General features: G+C 40.2%; 1 protein-coding gene across 1 annotated transcript in view; it reads right to left on the reverse strand.

Annotated features, from left to right (window-relative positions):
* The window catches only part of slc25a21 (solute carrier family 25 member 21), a 94,921-nt gene continuing 82,568 nt past the window's right edge, over window positions 1-12,353 (reverse strand). Inside the window, exons 5-11 of the mRNA XM_035674672.1 lie at window positions 9,250-9,316; window positions 8,344-8,403; window positions 5,103-5,210; window positions 4,818-4,982; window positions 3,044-3,225; window positions 1,947-1,999; window positions 1-1,434 (exon numbers count right to left, since the gene is read on the reverse strand). Coding sequence (XP_035530565.1) covers window positions 1,373-1,434; window positions 1,947-1,999; window positions 3,044-3,225; window positions 4,818-4,982; window positions 5,103-5,210; window positions 8,344-8,403; window positions 9,250-9,316 — 697 coding nt within the window. The 3' untranslated portion in view covers window positions 1-1,372. The remainder of the gene's footprint in view (window positions 1,435-1,946; window positions 2,000-3,043; window positions 3,226-4,817; window positions 4,983-5,102; window positions 5,211-8,343; window positions 8,404-9,249; window positions 9,317-12,353) is intronic.

Consider the following 12,353-nt stretch of genomic DNA (forward strand, 5'->3'; position numbering starts at 1 on the left):
TGAGGAGTTTAATTCCTTTTTATTTGTTACCAATACATGTGAGCAACTTCACAAATGCTTTTTATTTAAAATTGAGATTAACTAATACAGTTTCTTACCAAAAAAAGCTGGAAACAAAGATTTCATACTAGTTAGTCATGAAAAAAATATTCTGCAATAGGCCTTAACAGTATCAGTGTATAAAGAAATCATTGAGAACTGTTGCAGCTGTTTGGTTTGTTTGAAATATACAGTAAGGCTCAGTACTATGGGTGTGATTGTGGTGTATTTGTGATCATGTTTGCACTGTTGTATAAAAGGATGTGTAGAAACAAACAGTACATATGTGTGCGTATAGACACTGCTCTACACTGCAGCTGAATTCACAAGCTGTTCCTTAAAGAGCAGTTTATATTAAGATACTATTGATGGTTGATAGAGACGGATGATCCTCTCGAGTCCAGCAGAGGTGAGGTGAGGTTGGTCTAAGGAAGTGAGACTCATCTCATTGTTTCATCATACAACGTGTACTGTGCGGCTATATACTGATGGGACTAGAGTTGAGTCTTTTTGTGACTGTCATGTAAACATGCTTTCACTCCATTTACCCCTGTTTTATTTCATTTGAACATTAAAGCCCCTGAAAACGTCAAATATTAAGCATTTCCCTATAACATTAAGTATTAATTGACTAAATAAGCTACTTCATGAAAAATAAACACTCTTATTTCTTTGAGTTTATCTCTGAAAACCTATAAAAAACATAATTTGTGAGGATTGTGTAGGTGTTGTTTGCTCAGATTTGGATGACATAAGCAAACAAATCCCACAACTGTCATCAAATTCAAATTTCCCTCAACTCTGATTGGTGCACAGACATGCGTGACATCACCTTTCCCCCCCAGCTGAGCATCACCCGCTTGAAGAGCACAGAAAAAAACCTGCACAAAATACATAAATCTCTCATAGTGAAATAACCAAAACTGTTCATAATGTGGCAGGAAATGATTTCATTGAATTTATATATGACTCCATTGTTCATAGTAAGAAGTTGATTGATAAAAAGGGATTTCAGGACCTTTAAAACCTACTGTTTAACTGTTAAAAAAACTGTTTTCTATTTGAAATGTATTTGTCAGTTTGCAAATATTTCAGCTATTTTTAATTCCTGAGAAACTGACTTAGATGAAGATATAGTTGCTACAGAAATCTGCATTCGGACATATATTGTAATGCTGATTTGGTATTTTGCAGAGCAGAATTACATATTCAAGGTAAAAAAGCAAATGAATTTGGTCTGACGTTACTACAGTCACTCAGTTAACAAAATTGGCAATGAGGCACAATCCATAAGGCAATCTTGTGGGTTTCTCTGGTGAATTTTTTTTTTTTGTTACCAGTTCCTCTGTAGCCATCCAGACACATATTCATAGACCAGCAGCATCACTGCTCCACCTGTACCCGAACAGGAGACAGAGGACAGAGCCACAGTCAATCACCTCGTATTTTCCTGCTCTTGAATCGGCAGCATGCGCTGAGAATATATATTATATTCTAGATAGACATTACATGGCTAGGCAAATTAGGAGATTAGTGGGGTGGACAGTGACTCTAGCTCACAATGCTTCCATTCAAACACTGCATAGATGTCAGAAAAACTAATGTAAACACGGATTTGACATTTTTGTTACTAAGCACACAGTGGAAAAACAGTATGATCTAATATATCTGATAGGGAAGTAGTGCTCGTTCCTGTCTCAGTTCAGTGGAAACACTCATAATTGGTTTGGGAAGTTCTGTTTAGGTTAGTAATTTAATAGTTTGTGGGCATAAAAAAAATGTCAAGCTCAAAACTTATTATTAAAACAAAAGCTATATCTAGTTCAAGGAAAACCTTTTACATCTGTTTACATCTTGTGATTATAAGTAAATTTTTATTATCAGTGTAAAGAACTTTTTATTGTTACCTGGTCCAAGCCTCATTATCTTGGGCACCAAGCCCTTGTATAGAGCCAAGTACCTATAGAAAAAAAAGGATGTTAATAATGTACAAATACAAAATACCACAGTTAAAATTAAAAGTGTGTTGAGAAAATTAAAATGTTAAGATTTCAGTTTTTATCCATGCATGCCTTTAGTATGTGTGTATAGGAGTGTGTTCTTGCCTGGCTGTCTGTCTGCTACCCTGCCTGTCTCTCGCCCTGTCAGGTACATAGTTGAGGTCTAACGGCCAGTGGAGGCGAAGATCTGCCCCTTAATGCATTCAAGGTGATCAGTGGCTGCCTGCCTCCGCCTCGTGCTCCCTGTCCCGCTCCCTACCCCCGCCACTGATGGCGTTAATAAGGCTCGACCCACTTCCTCCCTGGCCCTCTGTCTGATTAGATTGACCCGTGGAGCGCCGCGCGGCTCGTTAGGGTCTGCTTAACGACGTCTCCCATAGGGACCACTAATTAGCTGGGACTGTGTTGTGTTAGAGCAGGGGACTGGATGTGGCGGAGGGGGCACCCTGCATGCACCCCTGCGACGACAACGTTTCAGTGCCGTTCCTGCAGCAGCCCCCAAGGCTCCTGTGTCCACTAACTACAAACATCTCGCTGGCCCTTGTCTAGTGGAACTGCATGGGGGAAAGTGGAAAGCCTAGGGCAATTGCTAACATAACATACATCTTTCCTTGAAGCTTCCATTTAGAGCTGTCATTCTCCGAGGCTTGAAAATATGTTAACATTTACTGTACTACTGACAGACTGCAGAAATGCATGATCACACACGAGGGGAATACAGCCCAGAATGTAACGTCACTATTTGGTTTCCATTCATCAGATCACAGCTTTGCATCAAGCTATTCATGCTCTTCCCTTGTAGTTATTGTAGGAAACTCACACCACACAATCAAACCCTGCTAACTTGTAGCTGCAGCTGGTACATTTGTCTTTTCTGACAGCCAGTTTGGAAGATAACCAACTATCAAGCAGACAAAGTGCCTCATTAATTCTTGGAAGCAGCAGTGACAGTGCTTGAAATTTTGCTCGGAAGATCCTCTACTTATCCCTCCCTTTGTACGTACCCCTCCTCCCGGTACACCAATGCCATTGTCTGGAAGCAGGTGCGGTACTTGATCTCTCCGGGCACGGGTTGGGGGCCTTGGATGCGGCTCTTGGCTACGTCAAAGGGAATGTTCACACAGGAGGAGATGGTCCCGGACACTAGGCCGATAGTAAACTTCCTCATGAACTCAAGGGTAGGATCCTGGTGAAGAAGAAGATGATTTAAAAAACGAGCGTCATTTTACTGGCAACATTTCTAGTGAGTGGGCACCAGGTCTTAAATATGATGGCATAAAACACAAGTAGCAAATAAAATAGAGAAAGTGGTGTCACAGAGTTAACAAAATAAATGTTGAGACATTGTGTGTGTGTGTATATATGAGCAATAGTGAGGGAGAGCATGAAGGGGCTTGTGCATATGATTGCAAAGCTGGCATGAAAGCCCTGATCATTTTATGGTAGCGGGGGGCAGATTAGTGCTTCCTGACTGTGGTGCGGCATTCTGATTGGCTGAACAGAAGCACATGTTCTTTGGGGAGCCAAGACAGAGGATTTATAAACAGGGTGCATGCAGGCAGACTGGGGAGGCATATGGGGACAATTTGGGTAATTGGGCTGTGACTCGGCACAGGGGTATTACTGTACCAGAGAAGCCCAGACTCAGAGAGCTCTGACAGCTAATTGGCCGGGATATTTTTACAAATGACAGCAGCCTCTCTGGTCCAGGCCTTTCTCAAGCGGCTGGACACCCTGAGAGCCGAGGTAAATCAACAGCTAATCCCACTTCTTCTGTTTTTTTCAAGTGGGATGTGGAGAAGGGGGTAACATACCCGCGGCCTAAGTACACCCATCAACCCACTTCCTAACAGCCTTAAGCAAACATCTCCTCACACATTCACTTTTGAATGATGGCAGTGTGCTATCTGCCTCCTCTGTACTATTAAAACGGTGATATGAGAGAAGCCTGAGCTCGGCCGGCTCAATTTGACTATGGCCATGTTTGAGTTACAGGCTCATTGCTCATGTTGCTGACAAAAGAGCTTTGGAGAAACGCCACTACGTTCTCAGCTTGTGAGCTGTCGGAGGCCACAATATTTACCCTTTTCTGCCTCAACAATAGCCATCGTTAGCCTCTCACAAACAACATCATTCCATCAATGTACATACCGATGGATCGTTCCCAAAAGCGACGGCCACAATCTAAGAAGAGAGCTATTTGGGTCATCTAGCCACATAATTATCATTCAGAGGATGACCACTTGGTTCTCTGTACACCATGCGTCACTGGAAAAATGTTGAAAATATAGCAGAGCTTGGGCTCCCACTGTAACCTTCTCTTGAAAATAGTATCGTTGTCTGTTTCCAATTAGTTCATTGGGGTTAATCTAATGCTCCCAGTTTGTACATGTGGAACCGGCGTATGGTAACGTTTCCATTAAACAAAATTAACTTTTGTTTGGGCCATCAGGCTCTGCCGGATGTGTAATCTGAAACTTTGAGGATGTTATGAGGAGCAAACAGACGAGGTATTAGCGAGGCTGATCTTACAGCTCCTCTCTGATTTTTGCTTCCTCCTTGCCATGGCAGGCAGGCTAACTAATCATACTGTCAGACACTTCCCCACTGGCAAGGTGGCTGAGACACGTGCGTATCATATAGCCTGAAGCTAGCAAAAATTAGGTGTAGTCAAGATTACTAACACCGGTCACCTGGCTTGGGTTTGCATTTGTCAGCAAAAAAACAAAACAGAACTGAAGGAAGGAGTGTGATCATAGATTTTGACTGGCATATTACCGCGCAGGTAGGAATAGCATCCTTGACATTGAAGTAGAAGCCAAAGTAGATCATGTTGAAAACTCCATGGCGTCCCAGTGTTGACGTTAATCCTTTATTCAGGCCCTTCAGTCCAAATCCACCTGAATTAATTATGCGTCTTGCTTGAGCGAATGTGGAGGGTTGCTGTATTAGACAGTGAATTTAAAAGAAAGACATGTAAAATGCTGACAAAAAAGGACTGCTAGACTAAAGTGCAAATGACCAACATGTTACAAGTTAAGACAATTTTTTATTTATATCAACCTCTGTGAAGGAATCTCTGTTGGCCTGGAGACTGACTTTCACCACTTCGAATGGATTGACGACAACAGCTTCAGTCAAGCCTGAGCCAAGCCCGGCTACAGACAGCGCCTGGAGGAGAGATGGACATAATTTAGGAGTGAGAATGTTTAGATAATCTTTGCTTAGAGACAGCAGAATAGAAAAACTGATGCAGAGAAAGAGGAAGACTGTCAACAGGCTACACGAAGTTGCCAAATCGCAGTTTCCTTTTCAGAAACTCGTTCCCCGAGTCTTTTTGTCTCGTCTAAAATGGAAATTTATTTCTGTGACGTCCTTCATTGTTGTCGTTTGACAAATGTTCGAAAAGGAAGAAAGGTGAACGAAAGGAGAAAGGAAAGGAATGTGAGCAAACTGTCATTAGAAAGGCAGAAAATGTAAATTATGGAAGTCAAAAATACATATAATTATTATTTTCCAACAACCAAAGCACTTTAATTCAGTTTGTGTCACCTGATGCGAAATGTATATCCCTGACATGTATTTGTGGCTGTATATGTTTGCATGCAAGTGTGCGTGCATGCATGCTCACAGAGAAGCGTAATGGGAACATGTCAAGAACGTGTCTATAGCTCATTACTCTTCCTGCCTCTTTATCCTGCTGTCAGAGCCCCGGGACCCATCCTCTCAGACATGCCTTGCGATGTTTACACAGCCAGCCTGCTACGGTTTAATTCCTTATTTGTATTATTACTGTGTGTGTCCTCATTAATCAGAGTGAAGGCATTCAGCTGTGCCACACTGAATAGGAGAGAGAGAGAGAGCCATTCAGAACCAATCTGTAATTCACTCGCACTAATGATCTGATGTGATTACAGTACTTGATACACGAGGGCCTCTGGGGGGAAATGGGGTTTGAGGCACTTGAGGAAGAGGAAGATGAAGAGATAGAGAAGGAGGTGGAGGAGAAGGGGGAGGAGAGCATGATGGATGGGACAGGTAAACATTTCTCCACCAATGGCTGTGAAAACAAGACGATGATATGCGTTGTGACGGGGCGGCCTCCATGCTGCGTTACAGGTAAACCATCCATCACGCCTGACACTTGGCTGCCACCTGAATAGGTGATGTATGGTGACCGCACCCCAGAAACGCAAATCTGTCTCGCTTAAAACTCTGACTCAATATAACAGAAAGCAGATTAGTTGAGAAGGATGAAACCACTTGTATATTCATGGCCTGTGGTGTAACCAGTCTACAGAACTAAAAACCACCAAGCAAACAGTAGAGTCTGTCTGAGCTACTGGAGCGCCCCCTTCACGTCTTCTTTGATAGGAATTACACCATTTTACCTTGGGTGCTGCATAAAAAAGCTCTATAATTCATAGATAAAATCACATTTTATAATTTTTTTTTTTGATTTTTATACAGTTCATCTGATGTAGAAGTAAAGACCCTTAATAAAAACCAGGCGGACACAATACTGATCAAGCCTGATTTTAAACTTGAACGGGTTGCCCTCAATTAAATTTATAATCAAGTTGAACACTAGCCAGACTGGACGTTGTCCGACCAGTTTGAGGGGGCTCACAACATCCGGTTCTATTGTGTGAATGATCAACGATCTGGCTCCTGGATGATTGGTTGGATTTCTGGAATGTGGAAATTTTGTGTTTGTGTTTACGGTACCACTATCCCATATGGCTGCTGTCAAAAGATCCCACTTAAGATACTACATTCGTAGTAGAATTGTACAAAGTAATGTTGACTTTCTCCCTTTTTGTCAACAGTGTTGAGGACACGGTCATCACAAAACCAACATGGTATCCCATGCTTATGTTCAGTGTGAGCTTAGTTACAGGTCGTGAGCATAAAAGTTGCAAGTTGTGGCTGTGCAGAAAAGCCAATATAAAATGGACAAAATTAATAAAAACGCACAGTGTCTTCCCAACTTTAAGCCTGCACTTTATTTAATTTGAAATCCAGTGTAATGGAATAAAGATCCAAAGAAAAACTGTCCCGATACTTAGAGTAGGGACTGCACCAGCAAACATTTTATTTGTATTAGCTTGTGATGTTTTAAGAGGATTACATTTGAATGTCTTACCTGCAGTTAATAAAGTCATTGTTTTTATATTTTCAACTGCAAATGCAAATGACTTTACATTTGATCACAACTGGAGCCAATTAAAAAACAACAACAATGCCTCTGTAATAAAAATGGCTCCTGACAAGCTGCCAGCTACACTGGCTTTACACAAAGTAGTGGAAACCAAACATTTCCTCTGGTCGCTCTGTTGCCTGGAATAAAGCTCATATAATGTCGGTTCAAGTCATTAGCACCAGCCTGATCAGCTGATGATCAGCAGATCTCCACGAGTTCCAACACACCCATTCACACAACAGAGCTGTCTTTTTAAATGCCATCAAATTCTTAAATCTGAGAGAAACTTTCAGGTTCTGTTTAAGAAGTAAGGAAACCTGGTTCAAAATCACATTTAAATTTGTAATCAAATTACAACCTTACAGCATAAGCTTACTCAGTATGTCATGTGATTTACTGTCATTTGGTTTGACAGGCATGGTATTTTATTTTTAGAAAACTATGCAAGGCATGCTAAATTTGACTCAGTTGTTCAAGTTGTTTCACGGTCTGTTACCTTTATTAAACCATCTTAGATACATCCGGCATTTGAATGTGTTAGTTAGTCATCAGGGATGCTTTCAAATGTGCTTAACACTAAACAAAAGTGTTGGTGCAGGCTCTCTTCACTTAATCCCTCACTTGACCTTCTGTTTAGGCAGTAAAGCTGCCATTATAACAATTTTGCATTTGCCACAATAGTAAACTCTCACAAAAGCATCAACACAACTCAGTGAATGTTTTTTTTAGGCTAACAATAGTAGAAACAATATGCTATAGTCACGGTTAGCAGGTGAATAGCTGCATAAATAAAATAAAAAGACAAAAATGTAAAATGTGTAATAGATAAATAGTGTACTCATGCATTACCTGTATTTGCACATGAAACAGCACAGAAAACAGTACATTCGTAACTCTGCATTGACAGGGTCATTTGCATAAATATATGTAGCTGGTAATATTATTCTTGGCATTTGTCTTTTACCAGTGTTTGACAGGTGAGCTGAAATGTTGGTTTTTGACTCTGGGTGTAACGCGCTTCCTGGTCCTGTGTGTGCATGTGTTTGTTTATTCATTTTTCCGGTGAGAGTGTATTCAGGTGTTTCTGTGTGTAAGACTCACCACACCAGGAGACAAAGGGGTCAAACCCAGCAACTTCTTGTATTGCTCAAAGGTGAAAAACTGCAGAGGAAAGATCAGGATAAATGAGCAGTCGGAAAGACACAGTGCACTCATAAACTGACATCTCTACACACATACAGACCCACATATCAAACGACGTACACTATTAAAAGCAACTAACTTAAAAACACGCTGGAGGAAAGAGAACTTGGGGGAGTATTGCATCAACTCAAGCAGCGCATGAAAACATTACACTGTACTTTTGGACGACAATCTCAGTGGAAAGAGAACTATTTATTGCATACTCTCAAAAAGGAGAAACATCCACTGATTTGTTTATCTGAACAAAGGGCAAAACACCAGCCGAGGCGTTTTAATCGGAGCTTTAATTTGCTTTAATTCTTCACTCCAGACATTTCTCACCATCAGCCAGCTTTGTTCGCTGTGTGAGCGATTACCCCATCTTCTCAGTGTGAGTGCTTATTTCTAAAGTTCACACATCCTTGTCTCCAACATCTCATTATAGAGGAGCTCCATGCCAGGCATCAGGCCCCGTCTGCGCCTCCCCCACATCACCCCATTATACGTTAGAGTGAAGCGAGAGATGCTAAGCCTTCCTACAAACAAATATCAAAAGATGGGGCTCAGGGGAAGGCTTGCTGTAATTGCTTGTAAGTCAATATTTGGTAGGCCAACAGAACAAATAGGAGTGGCTGAGGAGACAGACATGGCGGAGGGCGTCATGTGTTTAATCAACATGTGTGTACCATGTTAGAGCAACTGCGGTTGGAGTGTTTTCATATGGCAGTAGAGCAGTTCATGGTGAAACCAGAGCCCAAGCGTTGCATCATAGCGCAAGAAGCTTTGCGGTTTTCTATTAACCAACATGCACATCCTTGATCTCACCTTCACTGCTCGCTTTGGTGTCTCTGCCAGAATCGGAGGCAGGATTCCCTTGTAGAAGCCAAACACTCTGTGGAAAAAGAAACAGAATATAACAGTTTATTTGAAGACTGTTATTTAGGACTTCAAACAGGATGTTGACAAGAGCTGAAACAATCAGTGGAATATTTCATTACTTGATTAATGATTTAAGTCATTTTTAAGTAAAATGCCAAACATTACCCAGTTCTAATTCTCAGTTGAGAAGGTTTGCTGCTTTTCTTTGTGATTTGTGATAGTAAACTGAATATTTGGGCTTTGGGGACTGTTGGTTGAAAAGCAGATTAATCAAATATTAACTAAGAACATAATCGTTAGTTGCAGTCCCAAAGGAGTCATATGATTTAGAAATTAGGCCTTACAGAACCATACCACTAGTTTTGCATATCTAATCCCATTTATTACAATCATGTGCAATATATTTAACAGCTAACACCATTTTGAAAACCATGCTAGTGTTAGTGTTGATATCTGACTGGATTTAACTTGTCGTTGGAGGCAACCATTAGTTTACATTTATATCCGTTTATTCATTTGTCACTTTTTTGGGACTTTTATCCAAAGTCATGTACATATAAACAGTGAACCTCAAGTCTGCATTTATTTTTGTAAATGTGAACTCATGTTGTATAGTCTTTTCAGGTTACTCTTACACTTTCAGCCAAACTACAAAACATTATATCCATACAGAACAGCTGCCCATTTATTAGGTACCATACTGTATGCATGGAGTCTAATACCATATCCCTGCAATAAATTCTGCTTTCTGAAGGTTGTTCAGTTCAGTTTTTGTGCTGCTGAACTGTATTGCATAATACTGACACGTGTTTCTAATAGTTTGTCCATTCGATTTATATCAGTGAGGCTAAAAAGGAACACCACTCTGTATCATGAAATACAGTTCAACAGCACCACACACTACAGCCTCTAAAATGACCGTTGAGTTCAATCAATATGTCTCTAAAATACTTTCAACAAAACCAGAACAGCACAGACTACATTAGGTAGATGGGCCTAATAAATTGGCAACTGAGAGTAGTTTTGGTTTTATATCAACAAAAAGTAATGCAGACTTGATTTCACAATCAAATACAAAACTTAAAGAAGTGTCAAATGTCTGCTCATTGATTTTCATCATTTGATGGAAGCCAATGGCTGCCTGGAACTTATGTCAAACAATCTGTTGTATTTGATGAAAATTCACCACAATTGTTAGTATTCGAGAGTTGGAGTCACTCCAGAATATAATGGTCGAAATCAAAGAAGCTGAACCTTACATCTCCCATAATGCAACAGACAGAATTGTTTTAGGCCCTCCCTACCAGGCAAACACCCATGTCTCCACACCTTCAGCTTGTAATGCAAGCTTTCTGTTATAAATGTGTTGTCTCCCAAGCTGAGATAACTGACATGATGAGGGTAATTATCTCAGACATGACAAAGCTCCTTCAAAAACAAACAAGTGGGTTTACCCTTTATGGAGTTTAAATTTGCCAACATCTCGGTATGGACCTGGCACTTTTACAAGGACGTACGGTTAATACAGGAATCAAACCTCGAACAATACAGAATATAGACTGCAGGACTAATACCAAGCTCACAAAATGGAAACAGAAAGTATATTGCTGCTGTTTGGCAACATAACTACCAAGATATATCCTGAAACCACAAACCCTGGCATACAAGTTCTCCAGGAATCTGTGGAGGAGATGATTTAAGAGTTTATTTCAGTGTTTGATATACTGGATGTTTCAAAAGACGGTAGCTGTATAATTTTAGTCAATTTGGTAGTTTGCCTTTGCTCAATCATACGTCCAGCCATGATTTAAAACCTACTTTGAGGCAGGAAAAATAATAAAATGATACAGTGAGTTATGTATATAAAGACATATGCCTACATTTTACACAGACTGTATTTTGTAAGCAAGCCATTTTATGGAGTATATTTACAGAGTAAATGGACAGTCTGGTAGTTAGATTGTAAGTTTTATGTAAAATCATTTTTAACACAAACAGCTTAATGATGTTCCTTGAATATTTTCAGAATCCTGAAGCGTCAGGATATATCCTACCGATTTGAGATTATGTATCAAATCCAAAACTGAAATATTTTAATGCTACATTTCATCTATAGGAAAGAATATTTCACATAGAAAAAAAGCCTTAACAGTCTTTGATGTCTACATGTAAGAAGATAGTAGTAGGTTTTCTGTTTTGCCTAGAGGGCACAAAGCGTGTTTCGTATACATTCAGAAGTGCATACATATGCATTTCCCCCACTCTTCAGTTTAGTGAAAACATGAGTGGAACAGTTCATTTGTTTGAACCTGGCATATAATGTCAGGCACGTTGTCAATCAAATAAAATTTTACAGGTACTTTCAAAATATTTTCTCTATAAACTTTTTGTCACAACTTCCTTCTCAAACCCCACTTATCTATGACAATAGTAGTGTCTGTGGTTTAGGCGCCTTGTGTGAATCAGGGCACACCTGAAGCATCAGACACTATTGAGTCATTCACTGTTGTAAAGATAAACTGCCACTTTCAACAGCAAACCACTTTTCCTCTGCTCTCATTCTTAAATGTTGTTTTAAGGGGACTGCCTCCAAGTGAAACAGGTACAACAGGTCTAAATCTTTAAACGAGGGCAACAGTAAACACACAGTCATCTTCTTACATTTTGTAAGAATAATAAAGACGTTCAAGGGGTCAATTAATCTCCACCCTCCTGCTTTTGTATAAATGATTACCAACCAAGCAACCAAGCAACCAATGGGAATATGTCTAACAGTGATTCACAGGTAGGGATGCAGCGATGCACCACTTTTTTTCAAACCACATATAAAGTACACATCCTTACGTTTTGGTACTTGCTGATGCAGAGTACCGATATGAATACTTAATAATACTATTACAGTTCTGTAACAAATTAAATGTTGCTGATGTTGTTTGTGAAAGTTGCTTAAGATATCTCCAAACTGCCGACATTGCTCCTCCTCCACCTACCTGCTCAACTAACGACAGGTTACATTACAAGAGCAAAGTATTGGACCCTGATACCCGATA

The sequence above is a fragment of the Morone saxatilis genome, unplaced genomic scaffold, assembly GCF_004916995.1.
Source record: "Morone saxatilis isolate NCDOM2014 unplaced genomic scaffold, NCSU_SB_2.0 Contig3, whole genome shotgun sequence".
In the NCBI taxonomy this organism is placed as follows: Eukaryota; Metazoa; Chordata; class Actinopteri; family Moronidae; genus Morone; species Morone saxatilis.